Genomic DNA, 27,680 nt, shown 5'->3' with positions numbered 1-27,680 from the left:
TAGAGAATTCTAATAAAAGCTATTAGCGACACCTAAAGAATTCTCCTTTATCATTTCATCAAGAAGTATTTAGTAGAGAATATTTGTCATAAATATTTGGAAACAAATTGTACTTCTATAACGTCAAAGTAGCTCCATAAATTTCAGCCCTGCAGGAATAATTAGGAAGCAAAATCATAGTTTTTGAAGTTTTGGGCTTATCATCCAGACTCTTTGACTTGTGTAACTTTGTTGTTATCTTGTTGGATGGCCTTAGATCATTTAATCTCTCTAGGATTCAATTTCCTCAGCTCAAAAATGCCTTGGTTGGTGGCATTGGGGTGGGGAAAGTTGAAAAGAGATGATCATTAATATTTCTCCCAGCTCTAAAATTTTATTATTCTATTATTCATTTTCTCCCTCCCACTCAGTGTTCTAGGACATAGATTGGTAATTAGTCAAAACTGAGGGGACCTTCTAGCAAAGTAATCAGACTTAACATTGAAGGCTATAAGAATTTGAAACAGAAAAACCTTTTCTTAATTCATTATAAGATCAACTCACTCACAAGAAACCAGACAAAAACCTCTAGAAAGAGAAATGAGAACTAGAGAAATATATGTGTATTTACTATTCACTGTAAAGATTTTACAGGATAAAGAATATTTATCCAAAGAAGCTCATGTTTATAATTGAATTTCCACTCAAAAGAATGATACATTGTATCAAAATAATGTGTTTAAGGTTATGAAATATTTCTTTGTCCGTGTAGAAAAAATAAGTCACTATGAATTACATAATCAGTGATGATAAGACTGTCTCATAAGCTTATGATCAGGCCAAGTACTATTATTTCTCAATATCAATATCCCTCCTGAGTTTATTACAACTAATTACTTTATAAGAGTAAGTAAAAATTGGCAAATGAGCAAAACAACGATGCTTATAAAGGAAAAATAATAAATTTGCTGTTCAACAGTTCTAGTCTAGTATAAATGAACATATGGTAACTTTGTACATCTTCTTAGGAGACGCTGAAAACCTACTATATCTGTTGTGGAATTTCCCATGCAGTTGTTACATTCTTTTGTACAACTTTAAGATCTGGTAGACAGAAGTGACAGTGAAAGAGGATCACCTTGATGTGTGGAAGAAACTTCCCTGAAGTTATCTTTTCTAGTCAATTCCCTTCTATTTAGTGGTATCTTCTTAGCAAATCTAAATGAATGGCTCTCTGTAGTATTTTTAGTGATCCCAAGAAAGGAAAATACATGCCTCTGTAATGACTACCATTAGAACTGATTGACGCTCACAGACCCAATATTCTCCCTAAATGAGACAATGATGTGAAAGAACACTGTAAATGATAACAATTGTTAGGAATTATTATTGAGGAGACCATTCCAAGGCTGATCCAATCATGTGTTTCATCACAAAAATTCCTCTAAGTGGCAGGGTTCATTTTGTATTTATGAAGGGCCCGGGACTCGGAATCTTGAATATCTAAATTTTCACGTCTGTCGTTCATCATCCTTCTTTCAAGTTCCAGGGAAAGGTATGAATAGAGGCCAATGTCAAACATGTACATGCTTTATTACTATGAAATTCCAACATGGCCTCTTCATAAGCTAGGTTGGCCCATGGGCAGAATCCCTTTTACTCAGGCTAGAATGAGGAAGAGGGTATGAAACCAAAGCATGCTAAAAAGCCAGGTAATATAAGGGGTTTTCTCTAAGGTCTAGAGCCAGGCTGGTCTAACTGACCTAACACCCCATCATACCATTGCAGCCATGTGGGAGAGAGAGTCCAAAGAGAGAGGATCCCAAGAAATGGAACCCAGATCCCAAGAAATGAGACCTCTGGCTCCAAAATATCTTTGTCTCTACCTAGCCACACCACTACAGTATTTCCTCCTCCTCTGTGAAAGAGGTGGGGCTGGGGGGAGAATTATGGTTTTTTTTTTCTTCCTCTTCCTTTAAATCTATTCTCTGTGCAAAAGCAATTGCTTTTTTCTTTCTTTTACATAAAATAAATAATTTGGTATCTGTGCAGTACTTAGGTATTATAGGGTTTATTTCTTACCTGTTTAAAAAAAATAATTGGGTTTGTGTGTTCCAGAGAAGCTGTGATTAGTTCAGAGATGCTAAAGGGCGAGTTAACCAGCTACAAAGTTATATTCAAATACCTTGCTTAGGAATTGTTCAATGATTTTCTCAAAATTGCATCTGATCATTCTTCACGTTTTTGCTTTATGAAATTCTTGTAATCTTTTATTGAAATACACAAGAGGCAATATACATCATACTTATAAAAAATGGGTTTGTCTTCCTTGGCTTAGAAAGTGAGAAGTTTGAGGCTGCAGTCTAGATTGGCTGTTGGTAACTAGTGTGACCAATGCCTTCATTTCCTGCCATTTATAAACTGGGGCTAAGATTCAGTATCCTTGGACTCTTCATCTTCATATTTCAGAGTGACACTAGAAACTAAATGAAAGAGAATACATGGAAGTGTTTTGGAGAGTTACTTGGCCATTTCACAAGGCCCTTTATGATCCAGAGAGAAGGAATTCAATACGAGAAAAAGCTGCTATTCAACTTGGAGCATCGTTAATGTTTTTCTTACCCTGAAGCCTTGATCCATTCCCTTATACTTTTCCCTCTTTAGTCCTATCTGGTGTTCTGGAGCCTCATTCCTCTTTGATAGGACAATTTTTAAAACTTTGAAGGCCATTATGCTTTGTGAGATTTTCATTTAAAGTTCTTGTGTCTTCAACTGCGGAGCTGGCACTCCACAACTACTAAGCCCATGCACCCTGGAGCCCAAACTCCCAGCAGGAGAAGCCACTGCAATGAGAAGCCCGCCCACCGCAGCGAAGAGTAGCCCCCGCTCGCAGCAACTAGAGAAAAAAGCCCATGAGCAGCAATGAAGACCCAATGCAGCCAATAAATAAATAAATTAATTAATTAAATTAAAAAGTTCACACTGACCTTTAAAAAAAAAGTCTACAACAATCTCTTTAAAAAAAAATAAAGTTCTTGTGTCTTAAGATCATAAATCACAAATAATGTTAAACTTGCATCTGAGACATAATAAATGCTGCTTTGCAATGACAAGAACTGATCTCTGGTTTAAATACATATATCTACTAGTTTTAACAGCAATGAAAAGACTTTGGTTTAATTTTTATTTTTATTTATTTATTTTTTTTGCGGTATGTGGGCCTCTCACTGTTGTGGCCTCTCCCGTTGCGGAGCACAGGCTCCGGACGCGCAGGCTCAGCGGCCATGGCTCACGGGCCCAGCCGCTCCGCAGCATGTGGGATCTTCCCGGACTGGGACACGAACCCGTGTCCCCTGCATCGGCAGGCGGGCTCTCAACCACTGCGCCACCAGGGAAGCCCAACTCTGGTTTAATTTAAATACACATATCTACTAGTTTTAACAGCAATATCTTGGACATATAAAATGACCAAGAGGTAGAGGATATTTTTCAGACATTATTTCAAAAATCTTACAGTAATAAATCCATTTTGTAGAGTGAGAAGATGGGAACATTGGAATCAGAGAGATATGGGTTTAATTCATGGCTTCTCCAGCTGAATGGCCTTGGCAGTTATTTACCTTCCTAAGCCTTATTCCCTTATCTCAGAAATGGAGAAAACAGTACCTATATCTCAGAGTTTTAGTGAGGATGAAAGAACATGTAAGCAAAAACCGTAACACAAATATGGTGAAACACTCAACAGTGAGTAAATGGAGTGAACAACATCAATGTATGTCAACATGGGTGGATGATCAAAATCAAAAGTTGGAGAGAAAACAGTGAGAAACAGAATGAGACAGATTGCACAATAACATTTAGATAAGTATACTCTTGTGCTCACATAAAACAATAAGCCATTGTTCATGAAAGGCGGATCGAAAAACTCACACTAAATAGTGTGAAGGAGTAAGTGCCTTTGGGGTGGTGAAAAGGATCTTAGATGGGAAATGAAAGAAAGTGAAATAAAAGGAAGAACATGGATCAGTCATGACAATGGTTCTAATTTTGTGAACCCCAGGTCCAAGAGGAAAGGAGAAGAAAAATAATGTTCAGCACAAAGCCGGCCACATAGCAGAAGCTCAATACAAGTGGCTATTTTTATTACTGGAGTGAGGTCTTACTCAGCAGGGGTTTATTTGCATCAATTTGACCAGTATTACTGAGCTTACCAAGATTTACAGAGACAAGCGTTGAGCCAATGGAGTCAAAAGACCAGAAAGAAACTATGACAAGTAAAGAATGGACAGAATATATTTTCATGATAGAGAATACTTAATACATAGTCATAACAGCTATTATTTACTGAGTGCTTACCATGTGCTAGGCATTAATTAATTAAGTAATCCAACTAACACGTACTTATATTGAATGTTTATTGTGTGTAAGACACCATTCTAGACGTTGAAAATACAGCAGGAAGACAACAACTACAATAACAACAACAGACCCGGCTCTTCTGGAGCTTATATTCCAGTGAGGAGAGGGAGGGAATGATCAGTAAAATAGACAGTATGTTAAATGGTGGTATAAGGCCTATGGAGGAAACAACACAGCAGGGAAGGGAATGACGAGATGGAGTGGGGATGATGAGATTGCAGTTGTTAAGTAGGAAGGTCAGGGAAGGCTTCTCTAAGGGACACTGTTCCAAACTCATTTTGTGTATTATCTCTTTTAATCTTCTTCTGTGAAGAATTTGCTTTTCTAAACCACGACTGCTGTTTCTCAGATGAGTAAATGGGGGCCCAGAATCTGTCCATGTGTTTTCTAAGGTTTGATCACTGGCTAAGTGATAGAGACAGAGTTAGGGTTTGAGCCACCTAACTCTGGAGCTGTCTCCGTATATATTATCTCTCATATAGGGAGATGGAAGGGGTCCTGGGGGATCGGCCAGAATGCGGAGCAGGAATGTGGTTTGGTAAAGCATTGAATGAACAGTCTCATGGTATCCATTTTATATTTTTGAGAAATAAATAAACATCTTTTGTTTTGGTGGGAAAAATAACTTCAGAATGTAAAACTGGGCAAAATCTTCTGGGCTGGTGTGTAACCGGAGGTTACAAAGGATATGTCAAATATTTCCATTAAGAAATCATGATTTAGTCCAAGTCTTAATTTATTGCTACAGGACCAGGAACCTCAAGATTGTCAATGACTTGCCCAACCTCATACGGCTTGTTTGTTGCAGAACCAGGGTGGAAAACTGAGCTTGAAAGACTAGCCAACCAGCACAACCACAACAGCTGGGCTGGGCTGGGCCACCCAAGCCTTGGTGCTTTACTCTGAACAGCTGGACCCGCCAAGCCTTCTTGGTCTTAGGGCTCCTTCTTCAAACTGCAGAGAAGCTCAGATAGGTGAGAGTAGACAACGGAGTCACAGGAGACTCATTTACAGAAGAGAAGGAGGGAGTATAATTAGGCAAAGAGAAGTGAGAGGAGGTACAGATGAAGGAAATAAGGGGAGGAATCAGCTAATAGGCAAGGTGAACTTCATGCTGTTTCCAACCCAGCAAGGAGGAGGCGGGAGGGAAGCTGGAGCAGGGACAAAAAGAGTTCCTCTATCTCAGTAATCCTAATTATAGCCCTATAGGATAGGTATGAAGAGTGTTGTTTTACACAAGGGAAAACTGAAGCTCAGAAAAGCTACTTTACTTACTCAAGGTCACATGGCAGGCAAGAGAGGCTCCTGATGATTTAAGATTTTGTTCTTTCCTTGCGTCTCTTCCTTCCCTTATTTGTTTTCATCGTTTCTTCCCTCCAGCCTCTTTTTTTTTTTTTTTTTTTTTTTTTTTTTTTTTGCGGTATGCGGGCCTCTCACTGCTGTGGCCTCTCCCGTTGCGGAGCACAGGCTCCAGACGCGCAGACTCAGCGGTCATGGCTCAGGGCCCAGCCGCTCCGCGGCATGTGGGATCTTCCCGGACCGGGGCACGAACCCGTGTACCCTGCATCGGCAGGAGGGCTTTCAACCACTGCGCCACCAGGGAAGTCCCCAGCCTCTTTTTATTCGTACAAATTTTTATTAGAAAAATAGTTTTACCGTTTTTCCTGAAATAGTTATCAAGTATCCAATGATAGAGCATGCGGTTACCATGACAGCACAGCCTTTACTGAGGTCAGACCTCCCCTCTTTGCCTCCAGAAACATATTTCACAGCAGTTTTCCTTTCTTTGTGGAACTTGTAACAGCCACAATTTTACATTTTGTTTGGGTGACCATTTGCTTAACGTTTGTCCATCACTTAACTGTAAGGCTTCCTAATGGCAGGGACCAGCCTGGAGTGTGCCCCCAGCGTTTGGCACAAAGCCTAGCACTCAGGCTTTCTGTAAATATTTGCTGAGCGAATGTTCTTGTGGTTTCCCTCAGCTCTCTTCTGAAAATTAGAGGGACAGTAACCTCTAGCTCATAATTATGTTAATAGATACTGTATAACAGGTCGGGCCGGTATTTACAGGTAGCACACAGGTAAACGAACACACACAGGCATACACATGACTGCACAAACAGCCCCCGGCAGGTGCCCTCAGGAGGGAACGCACGCAGTCCGAGCGAGCCGAACCAGCGTAGTTAAACACGCCTGCGCCGGGCTCCGCCGGCCTCCGCAGCGTGGGAGGACAACCGGTAGCCGCGCCACTGGAGTCCCGGGCCCCCGGGGACGCGTGGGCTGGCCGCGGGCGCCGGGGGCGGCGGCAGAGTGGGCGGTGAGCTGCGCCGTGATTGGTCTGCGGGGGCCGGAGGGGGGCGGGGCTGGCGGCGGGGGCGGGCACTCGAAGAGAAGGGGGTGTGCGCGGCGGTGGCGGCGGCGGCGGCGGTGGCAGTAGTTTCAGTATAAACAAGGCACCCGACTGGTTGGGCGGAATTTTTTGCGCTCTTTTGCTTCCTCCACTTTGGTTGCGTTGGTGGGCACGCGGAAAACAGCTGGGAAGCCGAGGACCCCGGGTCCATCTGCCGGTGGGTTGTTCCCTGGTCAGCAGTTCTCACGGGAGAAACCGGAGCCCGGCAGCGGGAACGCGCCACCCTGCTGCGCGCTGCGCTCTCCCTGGCGGCCCGGGAGCTGCGCGCGGAGCAGTCTGATCTGTGACTGCGCCCCGGCTGCCAGTGCCCCTGGAGGCGGCGGGAGATTCTGGTCAGCGAGCGCTTGCTGGTGCAGAGCGTCCCGCAAAAGCGGGGGAAGTGGGGAGTCCTCCCGCCAGGCCGCCGAGGGCGTCTGGGGCCGCCCCGGGAGCGGACACGGTGCCAGCAGGTGCGTGCCCCAGCTACTGGGGCCCGGGCGGGGACAGGCTTGGGTTTTGCTTTGCTTTTCTCGCCCCGATCCCGCAGCCAGGCCTTCTGTCTCGAGATCTTGGTACAGTTTTTGAGGATTTGTCTGAGTTCTGGTCGCTTTCATCCTTTCTTCAACCTTTCTTCCCTTCCTGTGCACAGCTAGGTTGTTTCCTTCTACTTCTTGGCTAGTTTTCGTGAGTGTGTGTGTGGGGGGTGGGCAGTTGGGGGTCCTGCTTATTTTTGGTGACGGAGCCTTATAATCTAAGGTCTGACTCTTAGGAAGAGACAAGGGAACAGAGGTCATGTGCTCGCCACTGACGAGGTGATATTCTTTCCTTTCTCCGTTCAGCTGGTAACTTGGGACACAACGTGTCGCCTTGCTGTTGCCCTGAGCTCAGGTGAGTTGTCTCGGGTCACCTGGCTGGGCGATAATAACGTGAACTGTGGGTACCTGGGAGCCTCCGCTAGCGGGGGGAGGCTCCTCTCTCTAGGGGAACCGTGGAAACAACTTCAGTGCTGTACAAGCTGAACAGGGCGGAACAGGGGGGCTGAAGTGTAAGTGTGTGTGTCTGTCTGGGATCCACTGGAGTATTGATTCCCACCTTACCCCAACCTGATCCGCGCAGCTCAGGCGAAAGCAGCGTAGCTAGGTCCTCTGACAGTGCGGAGGGCGGCACACGTGTAGTAAACCGCAGGAGGGGAGCTCTAGGGAGCCACTTTCTCTTCTGAATGTAGATGTGTCCGTCTTCGCCGACGAATTCGGTGGGTATAGTGTGTATGGATGAATATGCACAGAAATTTGTGTATGTATGTTTGGGCAGAAGGCGTCTCCAAGGAGTTCGTCAGCAGCACCATGTGACGGTGGCCAGGGACCGCTGGTGTGCGTAGATCTATATTTAGCCCTGGATGATCTCTAATGGCCGAGGGAGGGTCTCTGAACTGAGTGCATAAAGGGAAGAGTTCAGGGATCAGGGTTTTGCACTCTTGAATAATGTCTGGTACAGTCAGACTCAGATGGGGTGAATAATTTTTCTTTCCTCCCGAAAACAGTAGCTAGAGCTTCGCATGTGATAGCTGTGTCTTAGTTTAAAACATGGACCATGGTGATAAGCCTGTGCTAAGAAACAAGGAGGTTACAGTTAACCAGAGTATATGCCTGATTGGAGATTTGGAAGGAAAACAACTAGTCAGGTGAGGTTTAGAGCAAATGTAGAATTGACTTCTAAAATGAAAGAAAAATTCTTGGCTGTCAAGATTTTCATAGCAGATTAAAAAGTGTGGCAGCTTGTTAGGTCCTATCATTAATGGTTAGTTTATGGGGGGGGCAATTGTTGGGCCAAGGAGGACCTAGGGCACTTGACAGAAGTCAGGGTTCACAAGCGCTGCTCTGTTACGCCTTTCAAGCAGGTTTTCTGGAGAAGTGGAGAAGATCGGCTACTGATTAGCAAGTGTCTTGTTGGCATTCTTCCACGACATGTGGGTCAATCCTTTGTCTTCCTAGAGGTGGCAATATTTCTGGCTACTAAGTGTAGTACTTTTCAGTGGTCTAATGGAGTGTTAAATTCTTCGAATTGATTTCTCCCCTGGTGCATTTTCAGTCTTGCTCCATTTTATATGCTCCATTAGACATTTAATCTGATTCCTGAGATCGTTCTGTCTTTTGGAACCGAAAATCACCATAAACTATTTATATTTATTGTTTTTTTAATTTAAGTTATTCTTAGGCATATATTGTTAAATATTTTAAATTTTTATTATTTATCATAATCATTCACATTTCTTATATTATTACTAACATTACATTCTTACAGTCTAACTACTGGCCAATAAACTACAATAGACCAAAAAAAAAAAAAATCAATTGAATAACACCTATCTAGGAAAAAGTAAGAAAATTGAAGGGGCAAAACTAGGTGACTGTTTATGTTGGTAAGTTACCTAATATGGCACCGGAAGTGGTGGGATCAATCTCCAGAGGTGGCCTGGAAGAATTAGACTTCGGAGGAGCATTTGGATGACCCCAAAGAGAGTACCTGCTTGGACAGGAGATGAGAAAATTAGGGTATCCTCCCTTACTTGGGAGAAGAATCTGGAATCCCTGAAGCAGGGACTTAGAATCTTGATTCTGGTGCCACAAATAATAAATGGAACAACCATTATAACATCTTGTAAGGTCTTAAAGAGACAAATTGTACTGTTGAAAATACTGCTTAAGATTGATGGGAATTTTGTCTTTAGTGGTTGAATACAGGTGTTATCCCCCCTTTAGTTGTCCTTTTTGGTTTTCCAGTTAAATCTATAAAAATTAGATTTGTGCAACCCTTGATTATCCTAGGATGACAGATGTAGCCTAGCGCTGTGGGCAGATTTCTGCCTTGGGAATAGAGCCTAGGGTTCTAATCAATCTGGAGCCCTAACAAGTCACTTACTTTCTCCCTATACCTGCAGGATCTGTGAAATTGACAAGGTGTTGAACTAGATGATTTGTGAGTCTCTTTTAGCTCTGTGTTAACTGATTTATCTTGCTGTACTATCACCTCGTTCATTTGCACCCTTTATTAGCTGTGGAACAATGAAGGCTGAAGAATGGTCTGCAGTTAGATGTTCAGCTACTTGGTGTGTGGAAATGAAGAGAGAAGAGTGAAATTTCTTCTTATTGGTGAAAATTATGTAGAGATTTATTATCTGCTTACGCTGTTTTTTGCTCTTGTTTTTCTCCTACAAGTGTGTTTAAAAATGCTATTTTCAAGAAGGTTGAGTCAGGAAAATTTTTTGGACTTTTTAAGTCAGTGTTACTATTTTGTCATTTTAAAACCAGTCTTTTGACCAATCATTTTTTCTTAGGTTTGTGTGTTTATTATTTCATGTCAAGGTACATTTATATCTGGAAGTCATTCAATTTATTCAAATTTTATTAGGAAGCCCTGGTATGAAAATGAGTTTAACACAGGGAAAGTACAAATTAGTCTTGTAAGAAAGGAAAGCACTTTATAGAATGCTAGTATCCTTCTATTTATCTAAAAGGGAAGAATGGAGGGGGGTGTGGGATAAGGGTAATTTTTCAAGAACTTGCAGCCAAAAAAATAAAATTATCCCGGTAACCATGTTCCACAATAAATTGTAAATAGAAAATTCTACTTGTTTACTGAATGTCCTCACTAAGTATGCTGAGGTGAACGGGGTTTAGAAACATAAACCCTTTTAGTAAAGGATGCTCCCCATTTGATATTCTATAATTTAGCTTGAGATCTATCGTGTATAAATGATTCAATTACTTATATCTGTGCTGTTCAAGGTCATGGCCCGTGCTGTTCAGTAAATAGCCACCTGGGGATATATGAACTTAAGTTTAACTAAATTAAACAAACAAAAATTGCCGTAGCCCCATTTAAGTGTTCGATAATAGCTACGTGTGGTGAATGGCTGCTGTATTGGACAGAAGAGGAACATTTCCAATATTCCAGAAGGTTCTTTTTTGACAACACTTAATTAGATAACGATGATTCTGATTTTCCAGAAGATCACTTTTATTCCTCTGGGAAAATGACAATTAATTCTCATCATAGACAGGCACCCAAGACAGGCACCCAGACATAGACTGGCTTTATATGTTTTCAACTGTATATCATGAGCAATGCCACTTTCCAAAGTTCAATAATATTCCACGATCCCAAACACCAATTTCTCAAATTTTTCCCCCAGAACTCTAATTATCCTTTGAATTTTTTAAACCAGCACCTACTGTTACTGCTAGAAAGCACTAATCCTTTCAAAGACAAGGCACATGGAGCCATCTACTGTTAAGCTCAGGAACTGCATGGCAGTTGTAGACGATTAAAAACATTGCAGGAAGAATGTCAACATGCGCTGTGATCAGTTCCTACAAAAAAAAATTAGTAAAGATTTATCTCATAGAAAAGTTTTAAATGATTCTCCAGGCCCACTTGTAGTTGCCACGTACTGAATTGTTGTTTTGTGTCTTAATAAACTGCTGACAAGATATACCCAAGACAAAAGATGACAAATTTTAACCTTGTTTTTCTTTCAGGGAAACCAAAGATGGTAATTATTTGAGTCAGAATCCCTTTCCTCCATTAATTAGGAATTAATGAAGAAAAATTTAAGTAGCATCTAGGACAAATCAAGCAAAATGCACATTCATTTTTTAATGTGGAATCCTATAATAAATCAGGAAATACCACCATTCCATCATTGTAGAGAGAAATAGGACCTCTTTCCTCAAAAATACTGATTATTTCCCCTTGACCATGAAATCTACAAAGCATTTGGGGCTCAGTTCCAAAGAATGTACTTATCTGTGAGTTACTTACTTTTTGTTCACATGCCAAAGAAGTGAGTTGATTCTGAGTCCTCTACTCTGTTTTGTTTGTAATCTCAACACAATACCTCTTTTTTCAAGGAGGTTAGCAGAGGTGTAGCATTTCTAGTGTCCAGAGATGCTGCTAGAAAGAAATGAGAAGATAATCTTTGAGACTTTTTTCAAGCTCAAAATAAGCATGTTTTATACAGTGTGGGAGACTTGACTTTTACTTTCCCCTAACTTGAATCCATAGTTAGAGAAACACTCTCTGAGCGTACAGTCAGCACTTGTATTCTGAGATCCAGCCGTGCCAAAAGGAGGCTAAAAGTACTTGAGATCCCAGCTGGAGTAAAGTTGAAATATGTGAACTCTTTCTCATTCCGATCTCTGGAGCCTTAAATGAAAAAAGGAAGAGGCTGCATCTCACCAAAGTGCAAAGTTCCTTTGGAATTTAGATGGGAATTTGGGAACCAGTCATTGCCGGATCTTAAATTAAGCCTCTCCTCCCTAAACAAATATGCTCTCAAAGTTCAACTGTGATAGGGAGGGCTTCCTCTACCTCGTTTGGACACATGCCCAGCATTTGAACAGAAGCGAAAGGAGAGCGATCAATATAAAGACATTGGATTTATTAAATATTTCACTGAGGTGCTCTGTGATGAAATAGGGGCTGAAATAAACCTTTTTTATCTTGGACTCCTACCTTTGCTATCTCATTCTCCTGAGTGTAAAGGAAATGCTGACTTGACATCCTGGCAGAGATTTACCAAACACCTAAAGCAGTTGTTGAAGGATGGCTTTTGATTTAGTTCCCACACCCATCTTTTCCTGGCCCTCTTCCAATTGGAATTGTCACCTGAAACCACCTTAGACTGATGCACCTGCCTCCTCGTAAATAACCTTGTGCAAAAGCAGTCACTAATTCAAACACAGTCTGTTGTTTCAAAAAAGGCAGCTTTTCATCTGGTGCTTTAGTTGGTTTGAAACCATTAGGCATGCCTTTCAAATCCATTCATCCCTTAAATCACCTAGAGCTTGCTTTCTTGCTGCTGGATCAATGTCATGCTGAACTTTTGCAGGGTCCTTGGAAGGACATGATATATCTTTGTGACTGAATTAGCTGCCCCGGTAAGATATCTTGTCTGTCAACCAACTTTTCAGCTTCCCAAATTAAATATAAGAAAGAACATTCATCTTGTATACGTGGGTTGGGTATCTTTTACTTCCTCTTGGGAAGTTTTCCAGAAGAACCTGTAATCTGTATGCTAATTTTGGCAGCTCAGAGCTTTCTTTTAGCCTGGGTCATTGTTTTTTTGTTTGTTTGTTTTTGGGTTTTTTTTTTAACAGTACGCGGGCCTCTCACTGTTGTGGCCTCTCCCGCTGCGGAGCACAGGCTCCGGACGCGCAGGCTCAGCAGTCATGGCTCAGGGGCCCAGCCGCTCCGCTGCATGTGGGACACTGGACCGGGGCACGAACCCGTGTCCCCTGCATCAGCAAGCGGACTCTCAACCCCTGCGCCACCAGGGAAGCCCTGGGTCATTGTTTTTAAAACCAAAATCTGTTTCCCATTGTCTCATTGCCTCCCCCTTATCCCAAAGTGCTCCCTCAATGTGTGTGTGGGGGAGCTATTTAAATATCTCTATGCAAACCGAAAGAAGTGTCTTTTTCATTCTCTTCAACGCCATTGGATCAGTACTACTAGAAAATATTTACATGTATTGGTTGATTTCTAAGGAGCCAGTCTTCAACCTTTAACCTTGTTAAAACAAGGTTCCCTTCAGAACCACTATGTTCTCTTTCTTTGAGGAAGTAGATAAATACGATCCAGGTTCTGTACAGGCCAGCACATGTGCTTCCTAATCTGGAGTCTGAACTCCCTGAAAGTATATACAAACCTGTTGGTCGATTTCTCTGGGGGCAGTGTGTGGAGAAGTTGTGATCTTTTCCTAAAAAGTTAAGAGCTACTGGCCAAACAATATATTCTGCGTTTCCAGCAACTGGCTTACAAATGAAATTTTGCAAGGTGAGAATTGCTTGTGAGATTAACCTGTCCTCTGTCTTATCTTACTGGTAGTGATTTGAATAGAGTCAGCAGCTTTTTCAAGCGTCTCATATAAATCTCACTTTTTCCAAAGGAGTTAGCTACTTTGAAGTTTGACTTAACAGCAAATTAAGGCCAGTACTTAATGCTGTCACATATTCTCATTTTGGAAATAGTCAGTTTTTCTAAACCAGAGTTTTGATTAGCAGGTCCCCATAGCAGGTATATTGGGTTGGGCAAAATTTGTGCTAAAGAAGGATGGCAGACAGTGGAGAAGTTGGTGTTGAGATTATGTTGGAAAGGGTAGAGAAGAGTAAATTGAGAGTTTACAGAACCCAACAGACAGAAAATAGTAATTGTGAGCTGTAAAGAGAAGATTTGCTGCAGATAAGAAGTCAGAGCTACATTGAGATTAAAGAAAATAAATGGAAGCTGTGGGGTAGGAACCGCCTTACACTTAGCCCTTCTTCCACCAGGGAGGCTTTAGCAAATGGTTTCTGGAGTTAATAGCATCCGGGGCTAAATGCTTCTCTGGATTCTCATGTGCAGTACTTGGATATTCTATGAATTTGTTTTCTTAAACACGAACCAAGCCAATATTTAATATTCTGAACTTCACTTTCTTTCATTCCAGAACTGAAGCAGGTAGAACTAAAGTCTTGGATGTCAAATTTGAGTCATGCTGAACAAACAGTGGTTCTTGATGTGGGTAATAAGAAGAAAGGTACTTGAGAGGAAAAAAAAATCTAGTATGTTTATCTTCTTAGGCACTTAAAAATCCACTTCACAAGCAGTACTCTCTGTGCCATTCTGCTGACCTTTCCCCTCGTTTATCAAATGCGTCTATTACACAAGGCAGTTGATCTTTCTGGAAAATGGTTAGACTGACCACTTGCTAGAGATTGTCCAGAAATTAGTTGCATGTACCATGATCCATGATCTCTCTTTTGGTCATTTGTCTCATCAGATCTTTTTTACTGGAAATCTGTAAAGTACGTACAAGCAAGTATTACTGTATTTCGTTGAATCTAAAATGTCATCCATTGTAAGATGCTCTTTTATTTTATATATTGCTAAAAAAAGACAGTTAAACAGGTTTTCTTATCACTTAACTATTTATGTGCATCCCAATTTCAAAGAAAATAAAATATGAAGAAGTGTATATTAGAATTTCTGAAGTCTGTCTAGATAGCACTATGCTTTGATTGCAAAGGTCAGTAGCTTAAATACTTTTGTTGATAGTGTTGCTTTTTAATAAGAGTAATTAATGACGTTCGTACATCTTTGGGGCAAGGATTTATGTAGAACGTGTAAAACATGTGAATTTTTCTAATAGCGTGCAATTTGGGACAGACTGACAGGCTTTTCATTTTATGGTTAAACATTAAAAGTTCAAAGAAGACCATTTGCAGTATAACATGATGTAGTGTAATAAATTTTGAACCTGGAGTCTGAAGACTAGGTTTGAAACCCTGCCTGTTTGTCCCTTATCCGATGTGTAACCCCAGCTGAGTAATGAAGTTTTTCTGAACCCGTGCTTATGCAGTCAAACAGAGTAAGGATCCCTGCCAAACAAGGTAGATATAATATCCAAAAAGGCATTTGTGGGCAGTAAACCTTACACAGATGGGAGCTGCTGACATTCTCAGAGCCTTGCCCACCGTGCATCTAGGCATTTCTCAGGGGAGCGGCCTTGAGCAAGAATCAGAGAAGTAAAGGGCTGTGGACTGTGGAGACCTTTTCCAGCACACAGGATCCCATAGTATAAGGATGCACACTGAGGAAGGTGGAGGCCTAAGGAGTTGACAGTATATGGCAAGGTGGGAAAATAGGACCATTGTGCATGTAACTAAGGGGCTGGGTCTCTTGGAGTGACTTAAATCTCAGCCATTGGTTGTTGCTCTACGCAAGTTCAACAGTCAAGTTCGTTTGTGGTCAGTCAGCTGATTGGCAACAGACTTTGCGCTAATTAGAAGGCAGAAAACAACCTATGATAGATTCTCTTCTTAAATTTGATTTTTAAGTATAATAAACTATAACCTCAATTAACTTATCTCGGTTTGGTGTCCATTGCTATTTGTAGTATTTTCTTTTGGTGCCTGGTTGGAGGGGTTTTTTGTTGTTGTTGATATTTTGTGCCTCCTCAAAGAAATCCTGTGACACATTTCCAAGGAACAATACAAAGACCTTTTGCCATTGCTCTAAAAATGCTCTAACTTCGCTATAAAGAAAATTGGTAGTTTTGTTATCATCTAGAATTTCGGAAGGAGTGAGCAAAATTGGACATACCTAGGGGCAGGGGCTGAGTAAGTGACTTTCCGAAGTTTTCACAGCTCTTAAGCCCTAGATTAGGGCTTCATTAAATCTGGGTCCTTGTCCACTTTATGGGAGTAAATAATTATAAGTACAAATATTTGGTGGCTTTTGGTGCCGATTCTTTGAAAGGGAACTTTGAGTGACTTGTGACTATTTTGTGGCTCGTGCTTCCTGTCACTCTACCAAAGGCAGCAGGGGTGCAAGATTTAGGGGAGTGCCGTGGGGCTCACGTGGTGCTGTAGCCACGTGGCTGTGTGGTCCTAGCCTGGTCACTTCACCTCACTGCCCAAGGTCTCAGTTTGCAAACTGATGGACAGAGGAGAGTGGACCTGATTGTCATGACGCTTGGGCCTTGGCTTCTTCTGTGACTGTTTTGCGGTCATTGCTAATCCCTTAGCACACATTCCCCACCCAGTTACAGGCTTTGAATCCTCACTCTTCATCCGGCCTTTTGGCAACCACTTTGGATTGATTGCCGTTAGGAAGTGAAATGAAATCTATTTTCCATCTTGGACCATTTGATTTCTATGGTCCTTTTGAACTTTTAACATTTTCTGATTTTTCTGAAATTCCCAAATCCTGGCCAACCTTCTCCCCAAAGCACTTAATATTAGGACGGTTTCGGTAGTACTGAGTAAGTGGAGAAATCAAGGAAAATTCATGGTTCTTGGCAGAAAAAAAAAAAGAAAAACAACTTCAAGGGCATGGATAGAGTGAGTTCCACTTGTCATCCTGGATACCAAGGATATTGTGTGGTTTTAACCATCTAAAGCTTTTTTTAAGCCAGAGGCAGGAAAGCCACATCCAGAGAGGGAAGGTTCCTTCCAGGCTGGAAGAAGTAACTTTCAGATGTTTCTCATCTCAGGTCCTGGTGTCCCAGTTTAAGGACATTTTGAGTTTCTCAGGGCAAAGGTAGACAGGCTCTTGTTTTTCTTCCCACCAGGGACAACCCATTTGCAAAGATGATATTGCACATGAAACATACTCATAGAAAACTGGCAATTTGAAGAGGACAGAAACATACTTTGTCCGTTGCCTTATACAACGTTAACATTGAGTTCTTCATCTAACCGTGATTCCTATGTGTGAGGTCTTACCAACTAAGTGGGGAGCATTTGTGTTAACATTTACATCCTCAGTTCCTGCTCCTTTGGCCATTATGACCATGTCCTGCCCAAGCGAGAGGGATGGCAATGACGACTCTGGTAGTGACAAGTCTCCCCAGACAGAGTGATTCTCAGTCCTCACTTTCTTCCCACTTGTAGCTATTTTTTGAAGTATAGTTGGTTTACAATATTGTGTTAGTTTCAGGTGTACAGCAAAATGTTTCAGTTATACATATATGTATTCTTCTTTGGATTCTTTTCCATTATAGGTTATTAGAAAATATTGTATATAATTCCCTGTGCTATAGAGCAGGTCCTTGTTATTTATCTATTTTATATATAGTAGTGTGTATCTGTTAACCCCAAATTCCTAATTTATCGCCCCCGCCTCCGCTGCTGCTTTCCCTGTTGGTAAACCCGAAGCTTTGTTTTCTATGTCTGTGAGTCTGTTTCTGTTTTGTAAATAAACTCATTTGTATAATTTTTTTAAGATTCCACATATAAGTGATATCATATGATGTTTGTCTTTCCTTCTCTGTGCTGGATCCTTTTATGTTCTCCCTCAGCATTGGTTTGTGGATGGGACAGAGCACAAAATACTGAAGCTTTTTTTTTTTTTCTATTTCTCTTTCCTGATGCTTCTTTCCCTAAATGCCACTTTCACCTGCCAAGTCACCTTATAATGGACGTTGTTTTTTCCCAGCACCCCACCCCTGGCCACCCCCTGCCCAGGCATGCGCACACATTGTGATGCTGTGGCCCCCATTAGTGGGAACCAGAACAGATGCACTTGGAGTAATGGATGTGCCTCCTCAGACAGGCCCCACGCCCCTCCCCCTTTCGGATACAGATATCTTTCAGCATCTTGAAAAGAGGGATTAGCCCAGGTTGTGTCCTCCTGCAGCCTCTGCACACCCTGTCCCTGTCAGTCCAAGCCCTGGAGTTTGGCTTCCCCTGATCGTTTGCCTCTGAAGCCCTCACTCTCTGCAGCTCCTGAATTGCCTCCATTGTCCAGACATGCTGCCAGAACTGGAGTCTGTTTTTGGGGCTGGGAACTCTGTCCCTAGGAATCCAAGTAATAACTTAATAGCCTTTGGCCTCTACCAGGCATCCTCTGACAAGGGCTTTGTGAGTTGCAGAGCACACGGATGAAGGCAGTGCTCCCCAAATCAGGTGTTTGCTCAGGCTGTGTGTTTACTGAGAACTGAGGCTTTATAGAGCTCTGCACCCCAAAAGAATTTGACACAAAGGGGGTGAAAATCAATAGCATCCGATCTTCCAGTGAAAGCTGGGGAGTCAGCATTAAATCTCTTGATATACGCGTGCGTCTATAAACACACACACACACACACACACACACACACACATATACTTTACTTCTAGGCCTCTTTTACAATTTCATTTTTTCAACTTCTGTTTTGGTTATCTCCTCATATGCCCAATGCTAGTCTGGTATTTATTTCTTAAGTGTTATGTAATTCTTCCCATCCAACTTTCAAGGCCCACACATCTCCACCTTAGGATAATACTTGATTCAGGGGATTAAAGCAATTTAAAGCTCACTTCCCCTCCCTGACTTCATAACCGAATGTGAAGGAATGATATCTAAACACGGCAGCCAGAGACTTGAAGTTAAGTCCAGATTGGAGCCTTTGATCCAAGTGTTTTATGGTATTTTATTGGATGACATCGGTACTCAAAAATATACATACATGTGTTATCCAAAGAGCAATTTGCTTCTTGATGGGTTCTCAGATTGTATCAGAACCTAACCTATTTTAAAAATTGCCTGTTTCCTCGTGATTATGAAAGCCTAATGCCTATTAAAGTTTACTTTTCTTTTGCATATTACTGACACTGTTTTTTCCTTTTTTATTCATTTTAGGAAAGCATGCCTCAAACTCCTCCCTTTTCAGCAATGTTTGACAGCAGCGGTTACAACCGAAACCTCTATCAGTCTGCGGAGGACAGCTGTGGAGGGTTGTATTACCATGACAACAACCTCCTCTCCGGATCTCTGGAAGCACTCATCCAGCACTTAGTACCTAACGTGGATTACTATCCGGATGTAGGTATCCATGTGCCCCTGCAACACGTCCCCGGTATCCAGCAGAATTTACAATAGAATAGACAGGGACCCTAGATGCTGCAGAATTCTATCTGGGTTACTAAGAATTTTTCTAATAAGAAATTGCATATTGATTATTGAGTGCTTTGAGATCAGATTGAACCTGGTTATGATATGTCTGTGTATCAGTTTTCCTTTCAGGGTTGGTATCACATTGTAGTCAGTCAGAGACCATCTAAATGAAATACCTGTAAGGTTTGACTCATGCACATACCTTGGTCCTTAAATAGAAATGCCAGAGAACATTAGATGCTCCTAGAATGGTTAGTGCCTTTTTGTTTTCCAAAACTATGCTGAGAAAAGTGAAGTTACACAGGGAAGCTTCACAGAAAAGAGAACAAGAATTACATTCAAGATGCAATTCTTTATAGATTCGACATCAGATGACAGACTCACTTGTTTATGTTTTACTTTGATAACTGACATTTGTATGGATAATCCTTTCTAATTTAAGGAATTCGTTTACATTTTCTCAGTCTTTACAGCAATTCCAAGAGGTTAGAGAGGAAGAAATTGAAATTCAGAATGTTGAGGAATTTGCACATGGTCTCACTCCCAGCATCAACATTCAAACCCAGGTTTTCTATTTCTGGGGCACGTGATGTTTCTTCCCCCTTCCCTTGTGCTATGGCTGCCCCTGTTATGCAACAGCTGCTTGTTGATAAAGATTTCATGAAAATATCCAGGTGCTAGATTCGAATGATTTTATAAATATAATAATGACCTTGGTGTGTAGAGGCTAGTTTGTGCTTGCCACTGTAGTTCACCATAATGTTTCTTACTGAGTTATCTCTGTGTGTGTGAGGTTTGTTACGTAGCATTTTCAAATATGTTGCCACACAGGGAAAACTTCTAATCAAAAGTAAAAGGCATCCCTTGTTCAGCCCTGTAAGTGTTTATGAGCTACAAAAGGCACCGAAGGGGGAGAAAAACCCATGGAATTTTTCTTCTTATTGGGAGTATGAAAGTATTATAACAAATAAGCTTTACTTCATTACTGGCTTCTGGGGAGACATTGTGGTTAAAGAAAAGTATATCGTGTGATATTATGTTTTATCAAATTGCCTAGCCTTTGAGCAAGTAAATAGATTACTTGAAAGTCTGTCTTTGAATGTTCTGACACAAGCACACAAATGCTGCAGTGTGTCATACTGGACCCACTGGAGATTTCTTGAGCTGATGTGGGTTGGGTGATTTTTTTGGTTTCCATTGAGTTACCATAATATTTGGACACAGAACAAGAATCTGTACGGGTGGTATATTTAAGTTAGATTGATCTCCCTGGGCTGAATTTCATTCTTCTTTACTAGACTGAGTTATATGTCCTGGTATCCTGGCTCCCAGAGGATGGATGTAAAACTGTACTGTGAATAATTTAGTAGCTAAACTTACCCTGTACTTCTGTTATTTTTAGTATGGTTTAAGGGAAAATATATATCACAAAGTAAAGGAGAAATCCATCTTAGGTTGTTTTACTACTAGTAAGCATCACTTTTGAAACTGTAGCATTGTAACTTTGCTAAAGAGAACTTAGTGCTATATGATGTATAATATATAGGAAAGATACTAGTTTCAGAGAGAATATAACCATGATGACTTTTTTTTCTCTTGCCACAGAGAACGTACATATTTACCTTCCTACTGAGTTCGCGGTTATTTATGCATCCGTATGAGCTAATGGCCAAAGTTTGCCACTTATGTGTTGAGCACCAGAGACTAAGTGATCCTAGTGGTGATAAGGTAATGATACCTTATTTGAACTTAACGTATTTTTCCATTAAGTTTGGTAGCTTTATGGCTTAGATTTTGTGAAGTTGGTTTCCTTAAGTAACCATAGCTTCTCCCCAGGCTGAGATCCATAAATGGTATCATGGCTATGCAGAGGGAATTGGAAAGGTATAAAGAACAAATATAAATCTAGTGCCATGGAAGATCCCTCCGTCCTGCCTTAAGTTGGTAGCACTTGACATTGACTTGGGAAAGGGGGACAAGAGTCTTCTTTAACCCCAAAGACTAGAGTCTTCTTTACCCCAAAGACTTTGCACTAGAAGTTTACCATTAACCCTGTTTGTAATTATTTATTTGATAGATATCACTGAATTTGATTTGCTTTTTCTCCCTAGAATCAGATAAGAAAAATTGCACCCAAAATTCTTCAACTCCTGACAGAATGGACAGAAACATTTCCTTATGATTTTCGGGATGAAAGAATGATGAGAAACTTAAAAGATCTGGCTCACCGAATAGCCAGTGGTGAGGAGGTTGGTAACCTGAATTTAGTACAATTACTCGAATTTCCAGGCAGGGTCTTGGTGAGAAGTGGTGCTAAATTATGCATCGGCATCTCTAGTGCTTCTTTTCTGTTGTTGCCTTTGGGCAGGTCCTCTCCATAGCATACTGGTCTGTTTGGTGTGTCAAAGGGGGATGATTATACAATCCCACTTCAAAGGGATGTGATCTAGAGTTTTATGTGAGTAATTTGGGGGTATGTTCATGTCAACTCAAGCACAGGTTTCATGATGCAAGTGTGTTTTCATTTTATTTTATTTATAACTTTCTTCCTTCCAAAAAGATTTGACCTAGCAAGTTAGATTATAAATATCACATTAGGAGATATAAACACTAATACATGTAAAAGAACATATTTATATATTAACAGGTAATAAGTAATATATTAATAAATCAGAAATAGAGAGTTTGTATCATGGAAGGGAGAAAACAAATGTGCTAATACTGAGAATCAGTAGAGTAGGACAAGATTGCTGTATTTTAACTGTAAGCTCCAGGTAAAAGGGAAATACAGTTGGTTATGTAATTTTCACTGTCAGAAAAGAAAAAGCATAGTAATCCTTCAAAGCATTAAATTCAATGAAAAATTAAAAAAATTTCCTGCAAGGACTTTGTGAATGAGATCATGGAAACTGCTCTGTATAGTGTTTATAACAAATGCTCCTTGATAAAAAACTGAGGCCAAAAGATTAATATGTAAATTAGCAAAGGTAATTCTTTAGGAGTGGAGAAGACAAAGAAAAAAGGATCCAAGTCTTGTGCTTGGAAGTTGATTCAAGGCTTAGCACCTAGACTTAGATGGAGATGGAAAGTAAGTCTGTTAGATAATCTTTCATAAATATCACTTCCCTCAATTGAGCTACCTAGCTGTGACAAATTCAAGGTTATCCTCTTTGAAGCAGGCCTGGAAGGCTGTTACTCTGTTTTGAGGCTTGTTGGGCAAGGATATCTTTGTAGTTTCTGTACTTAGGCACAGATACAGTGTTAGAAAAAGGCAGATGAAGCATTTGGCAAAGGCTGTGATGTCTTGTTTCATCCATCTTAAAATGCATTTTCCCATTATGAATAACCTACCTGGAGAAATCATTCTTTCAGGGCTGTGCTGTCAAGATCATGCAACAAGATACCTATCTAGTCTGTCTACTTCTGGTGAAAACATTTTAATACTGTTTCCCCTAACTTTAAAAAAAATCAGACAAATTATATAAGATTAGCACTTGAAAAATACTCACTTGCTTCCCACATTATGTTTTCATGAAAATGGAATTAACCCTTTTACACTTCCCCATGACATTATATTGAACACTGGTGCTCAAGAGAGCCATTATTTCTGCAAGCCTGAATGAGTGGTTCCCTGAGTCCTTCTGCAAATTATGACTATTCTAATCATTTTGCTAGTTTGCGTGTAACAGGTTCTAGCAAGGTAGGAATTGGTAGGTCCGTCACTCACAAAGGCAAAAGTTAAGCATCACAGTTTTGTAGTAAATCTTTTCTTAGAGGGGAAGCTATTGTGTTGCTTGACAGGGTCAATGCTGGCTCCGTGACCTAAGTTTATGGCAAGCTGCTCAAAAGATTAGTGGCATCATAAGGGCTTTTTCTTGTGTGGAGGCTGAGCTCCGAGTCAGGCAGTGCTTCACTTCAGTTAAGTTCTGTGTCAGTACTTAACTTGGTGTGGCAGTCAGCTTCCCTTCCTTCTGTTGCCTTTTTAAAAGGTAGAAATGACGACTTGTTTTTCCCAAAAGGAACACCTTAAAAATCTTTTTCAGATACAATGCCAAATGGATGGCTTTTTGTCCTTCTTGTCATGGGAGTCCATGAGGGAGGTCACTTCTATCTGTGTTGGCCAGATTGGTTCCGATCTCTTTTTAACAGGATCAAGCCACTCAAGAATTGGATGGAACCAAGCATGGGGACCAGATAGCCTTGTGCCTGGGCTTCCTATCAGCCATCCTGTGTTAATAACAAATCCTTGATAAACCTGACATCTTCAGACGGTTTTGAGTGTGAAAAGATATGAGAAGATAAGCCTAGGGCTTGAGTGGAGAGATGTCACCTGCCATGATCAGGTTGGGTTTTCCAGTGAGATTGTATTCCTTTAGTCACTTCTAGACAGTGTTCAGAATCGGGTCCACGTTTGGCAGTGGTTGATTTGAATGCTTTGGCAAGTCCCCTGAAGTCTCTGCTCCTTCTTCATTTCTAAATCATAGAGGTAACCTCCCTGTAGTAATGTCCCTTTCAGCCCTAAAATTTTGTGGTGGATGCTCTTTTCCTCAGTTCTGTACTTGGGAGGCCACTTATCTGCCATGTGCTTAAGTGTCTTTCCTTGCAGACACCTTCCCTGGCCTCCCCAGCCATGGTCATCCCCCATTCTTGGCTTTCACCACCCTTCCCCTTCAGAGCACTCTGTGATTAGTAATTACTTTCTTTATGACTTGTTTTTCCTCACTAGACTCCATGCTGTGCTCCTTTTGTTCAGATAGCATCCTTAACTCCTAGCCCAGTATCTGGTAGTTAATAGGCACTCAGGAGTGTTTGAATGAATGAACGAATGAGTGAACAAATGAATCGGTTACTGGAATAGGAAAAAAATATTCCCCTCTGCTGAAAAGTTATCTCCCTCCATGGGAAGGAGTGTGCACTTGGGTTGGGACTTGCTGCTTCTTGCCTGGGACTTTAGGGATTTTCTTTGGCAGTCAGTGGATCCAGGTGTGCCCTCTGTATAATTTAGTTGAGTTCTTCTGAATCTGCTAGGACAGTTCCACATAGCATGGCTTAATATGTTACCCCCCTCCCCTAAGGATTTGCCCAAAATGAAGAGGTTTATTAGGACTTGACAGCAAGAAACCCGAAATGAAACTGATGATTCAATTACATGACAAATGACTATAGTGGGTACAGTGCAATTTTCTCTTCCTTACGGGGCCTGTCTTTATTCTGTCTTTATTTGCCAGGTAATTACTGTCACTGGCATTTGAAGTTATAAAAAAGAATAAGTACGTACTTGGCAATCCATGATTCCGTAAAAAAGCATGCTTAACAACACGAAGCTTTGGTTTCTCGAATGGAATCAAATGGCAGCAGCAAACTTTTTAAAGAGGTCACACACATATCCTCTCTCTGTCTCACACACACACGCACTCACGTTCTTTGTTATTCGAATAGCTTTTCCCCTATACCCTATTGCATACATGTTCTCATATTTTGCTGCGTTTTGCTCACTAGCTGAATCCTCCACTATCCATTACTCTACCTCTTTCCCTAAAAAGCATTTTTTAAAGTGTAGAATAAGAGTCTTTCACCAGACAGGCTTTGCTGCATGTCAGAATCACCCAGGGAGCATTTATTATGACATTTGGGACAGAAGACTGAAGAAACCATTTTAAGTTCATCGATTTTTATGTAACTCAAGATTATGAATGTAGAAGAAGCAAGGGATGCAGGTTTTATTTTATTTTTATTAATTTATTTTTATTGAGGTACAATTGACATGTAACATTCTGTTAGTTTTAGGTATACAACATAATGATTCAGTATTTGAGTATATTGCAAAATGATCACCACAGTAAGTCTGGTTAACATGTCACCTTACATAATTAACAAAAGTTTTTTCTTGTGATGAGAACTTTTAAGATCTACTCTCTCAGCAACTTTCAAATATTCAATACAATGTTATTAACTATAGTCACCATCTTGTACATTACATCTCCATGACTGACTTATTTTATACCTGCAAGTTTCTACCTTTTGACCCTCCTCACCCATTTTCCTCACCCCCAGCGAGGGATTTAAAATAGCCCTCAATTTGGCCTTAACTGCTTCGAATTCCAAAGAAAGAGGCATTTTCTTTGAGTGACAACCATATTACCAAATAGATACCATCTTCTTAACTGATAACCTTAATGCTGTGTGGAAGATAGGTTCCTTGAAGGCTCAATTTTTTAAACACTTAGGTATTTCATTAGTGACTTCAGGGTGGTCTGTGAATGTAGAGGGGGAAAAGGTCATCTAATGGACCAGTTTAAAGAACTCAGTAATATACATCAGACAAGTAGAGAAAAAGAAAAGAAAGAAGGTTGTGTGTGCCTTTTTGCCTTGACTATATGAGAATTGATCATTTCCTTCTATTTTTAACTTTCCTTGGCTTAAGTATGCAAATATCTATTCATTTAAAGTTTTATAATATGCTCTGGTAAACCAAATTACTTCCGTAAAAAAAGATGGTTCTTAGACTTGTAGGTAAGATGCCATTTAATTTTCAGATAATTAATCTCAGAAAATGATATTGTGGTACCTTTTTAAAAGGAGCTGATTAGTTAGTAAAGCATGGACATAGGGCTTTCATCTGTAAATTCACTAGGACTGTCCTCCTTTGGAGCTGTTAACCTAAGGACCACGTTAGCATTGAAGCAGCCTGTGTGCCTCTGATAACCTCTGATAACAGGTGTCACAGTTTACCCAGAAGGATAAGTGTCAGTTTGGCAATTTTTGCCTGAAAAAGGAAGAATAAAAGAATACCCTAACTTACACATGTAACTCTACCTTAGGAATTGGTTGATTGTGGAGCTCTTTCTTGGACTTAACAACTATTTTAAAAGTCAAGAGGTTGACATTTATCTATAATACACGCATTGCTTTAAAACCAATTTCTCTTAAGTATTGTGGCGGTAGCATGATGTAGTAACAAACAAGGTGTCACCTGGTAGTAGCATTATGAGTACAATTGCCATGTGGAAGAGTTTGGTGGTGAACATTAGCACTGACTCATGAATGCAAAAGAAATGGACATGAACCAACTGGAAGTCAGATACCAAAAAGGAATATCCATTGCTTTTTTTTGGTGGTAACTCATGTTCTATGTGGAAGTCAGGAAGGTGGTTGGGGGCTGAGTAGGAAGTGATGGTGTATTTCTGTTAAGTAGCTGTCTGTACCCTTAGACTAATGAGATTGGGAATGCTAGAAGGAGAAAAATCTAGACGGGGACTCTAAAGAAAAAGAATTAGGAAAAGGATGCTCTGACTTGAGATCAACACATTTTAACCTACTAAAAGAAAACCGGTACATTCCTATGCCAGCCCAGAGAACATTAGTTATATGTGGTTCTTATTATACTGGATTCCCTCAGTAGCTCATCTAAATCATCCTTGTGTTTTCATGGCCCAACTTGAATTGTACTCTCAAGAGCAGCCTGAGAAAAGAACTAAGTCTTACAAATCTGAAAAGACACCTTATGTGTATGTGTCTCTTTTAAACTGTTAGAGCGAAGCTGAATCCTCTAACTGCCCTCAACCAAGGTGGCTGTCCAACGTGAAGGTAAAAGCGTTGAAGTACAGAGTCTCTGAGTTTGCGTAGTGGTGAAAACAGACAAGCAGAGCAAGGAGGTAATCCTTTGCTTGTTTCCTGGCAGACATACAGGAAGAATGTCCAGCAGATGATCCAATGTCTAATCCGCAAACTTGCCGCGCTCAGCCAGTATGAGGAAGTCCTGGCAAAAATCAGCTCCACGTCAACAGATCGGCTCACACTTCTCAAGACCAAGCCACAGTCCATACAAAGGGACATTATTACTGTCTGCAGTGACCCTTACACGTTGGCCCAGCAGCTGACTCACATAGAGCTAGTAAGGCCATTGTCATCCTTGTCTTTTATAACCCACACTTGATTTGCTTTGACAACCAGACAGTGTGTTCGTCAGCGGTAATGTCAAGGGAGGGGTTAGAATAATCCAAATGGGAAATAATCTATGAAATAGCTGGAACGTGTTTTGTTTAGACATTTGAATATGACTATTTCTGATATTTTGGGAGTTCACTTTAAAATAAATACTAAGCAAGACTGAAGAGCAAAGAGTTTATTGACCTTCCTCATGTTCCCCCTCTAGTTAATTTTTCCATAACTCGCTCAGCCTTTTACTCTCTAGTGTAGCACTGACCCAAGCAGAAAACTGCCTCTGCTCAGACCTTGAAGATGATGACAATTTTGAGGGTTAAAGGCTTATTTCACAAGTTACATTAAAAAATGAGGGTAGTGTTAAAAGTCAGTAGACAGAACGGAAAGACCATTTCTTCTCCTTTTGTTTAATACTGTTGACCTGCTGGGTTTGTGTTTCAGGAGAGGCTCAATTATATTGGCCCAGAAGAATTTGTTCAGGCATTTGTGCAGAAGGACCCTTTGGACAATGACAAGGTAATTGGTCTACCCAGAG

At 40.8% G+C, this 27,680-nt stretch overlaps 1 protein-coding gene across 9 annotated transcripts in view; it reads left to right on the top strand.

The window, feature by feature from the left end:
• Window positions 1-6,827: 6,827 nt before the first annotated feature.
• RASGEF1B (RasGEF domain family member 1B) overlaps window positions 6,828-27,680 on the top strand; it is a 34,413-nt gene continuing 13,560 nt past the window's right edge. The window contains exons 1-10 of one of the 9 annotated variants that reach the window (XM_019932796.3): window positions 6,832-6,965; window positions 7,627-7,675; window positions 9,840-9,936; window positions 14,274-14,363; window positions 18,947-19,129; window positions 20,807-20,929; window positions 21,313-21,450; window positions 26,735-26,788; window positions 26,883-27,095; window positions 27,587-27,661. In XM_019932796.3, the coding sequence (XP_019788355.1) occupies window positions 14,319-14,363; window positions 18,947-19,129; window positions 20,807-20,929; window positions 21,313-21,450; window positions 26,735-26,788; window positions 26,883-27,095; window positions 27,587-27,661 (831 nt within the window). In that variant the 5' untranslated portion in view covers window positions 6,832-6,965; window positions 7,627-7,675; window positions 9,840-9,936; window positions 14,274-14,318. Of the gene's footprint in view, window positions 7,258-7,626; window positions 7,676-9,839; window positions 9,937-14,273; window positions 14,364-18,946; window positions 19,130-20,806; window positions 20,930-21,312; window positions 21,451-26,734; window positions 26,789-26,882; window positions 27,096-27,586; window positions 27,662-27,680 lie in introns of all 9 variants that reach the window. The other 8 variants (XM_073805383.1, XM_019932795.3, XM_019932798.3 and 5 more) reach the window with 8 other exon arrangements.

The sequence above is a fragment of the Tursiops truncatus genome, chromosome 5, assembly GCF_011762595.2.
Source record: "Tursiops truncatus isolate mTurTru1 chromosome 5, mTurTru1.mat.Y, whole genome shotgun sequence".
Classification (NCBI taxonomy): Eukaryota; Metazoa; Chordata; class Mammalia; order Artiodactyla; family Delphinidae; genus Tursiops; species Tursiops truncatus.
The sequence above is the reverse complement of the archived record's forward strand: the minus strand, read 5'-3'. Positions and strand labels throughout refer to the sequence as shown.